Raw genomic sequence first — 947 nt, forward strand, 5'->3', positions numbered from 1 at the left:
ATATAGAGGCTAATGTGTTGATGCACCTGTCTGAGCCCTTTACAAAGGTTGAATCAATATCGACATCGTGTGGATTGTTCACTAACCTGACGTAAGGCCCAAGGACAGATGCAGATGAACTATGCTCGTGGAGAAGCTTGTCAAGAGAAGCCCCACAGCACCCACCACCCCGCCTATCATCACTAATGGACGAGCCCCAAATCTTCGGCACAGTATGGAGGACACTAGACCTGGGAACATAAAAACTGTTTGCTTATACACGGTGGCTGGTATGTATTCCATGTAAACATGTTGATAGAACTATTAATGAAATTAACAAGTTATATAGATTCATATAACCTCTATATTCTGTCTGACCTATAGATCGTTTTCACGTGACGTCACAGTCGTGTTAGAACGTTCTGTGAAAACGATCTATAGATTCTATACCTCTTTCCCCTAGACCTTTAATGAAAGGCGGTCTGCGGACCGATTTTAGCTTTCATGAATAAACAAAGGTTCAAACAAACAAGTAATGATTTTTGATGGCGTTGATAGTAGCCTGCAACGATCTAGTCAGCATTTGCAATCCCAACCTGTCGGTGACGCTAGTACTAGTAAGGACCGCGGTCGACCTTGAATTTTCGATGAAATACAATTAAGCAGAAAGGTCCAACTTCTCCATGAATTTCCTAGTCGCCCAGTCTTTCTGAATAAATGTTGCCTTTCTCGACCTGTGTCAAGCCTTAGAGCATGTTGAGAACTTATAAAACATATCGATAGAACAGACTGAGTTCGCTCACATTGTGATCTCTTTTTTTTTTACTCGAAATAAAAAGTCAAATGACACGAAGCCGATTCAGTCGCGTTCATTTGTCAACGCCAACTAAACTGGTAGCATGAAACTGGTAGCATTACACTATTCGAATTACGCCGGTCTCGTAGAAACGTTAAATGATAATTACAAA

The 947-nt window shown here is 41.2% G+C and overlaps 1 protein-coding gene across 1 annotated transcript in view; it reads right to left on the reverse strand.

Moving 5' to 3' along the window:
- Positions 1 to 800, reverse strand: part of LOC118409599 (monocarboxylate transporter 13-like) — a 3523-nt gene extending 2723 nt beyond the window's left edge. The window contains exon 1 of the mRNA XM_035810731.1: positions 87 to 800. Coding sequence (XP_035666624.1) covers positions 87 to 282 — 196 coding nt within the window. The 5' untranslated portion in view covers positions 283 to 800. The remainder of the gene's footprint in view (positions 1 to 86) is intronic.
- Positions 801 to 947: the final 147 nt, after the last annotated feature.

Source organism: Branchiostoma floridae, chromosome 2, assembly GCF_000003815.2.
Source record: "Branchiostoma floridae strain S238N-H82 chromosome 2, Bfl_VNyyK, whole genome shotgun sequence".
Taxonomy (NCBI): Eukaryota; Metazoa; Chordata; class Leptocardii; order Amphioxiformes; family Branchiostomatidae; genus Branchiostoma; species Branchiostoma floridae.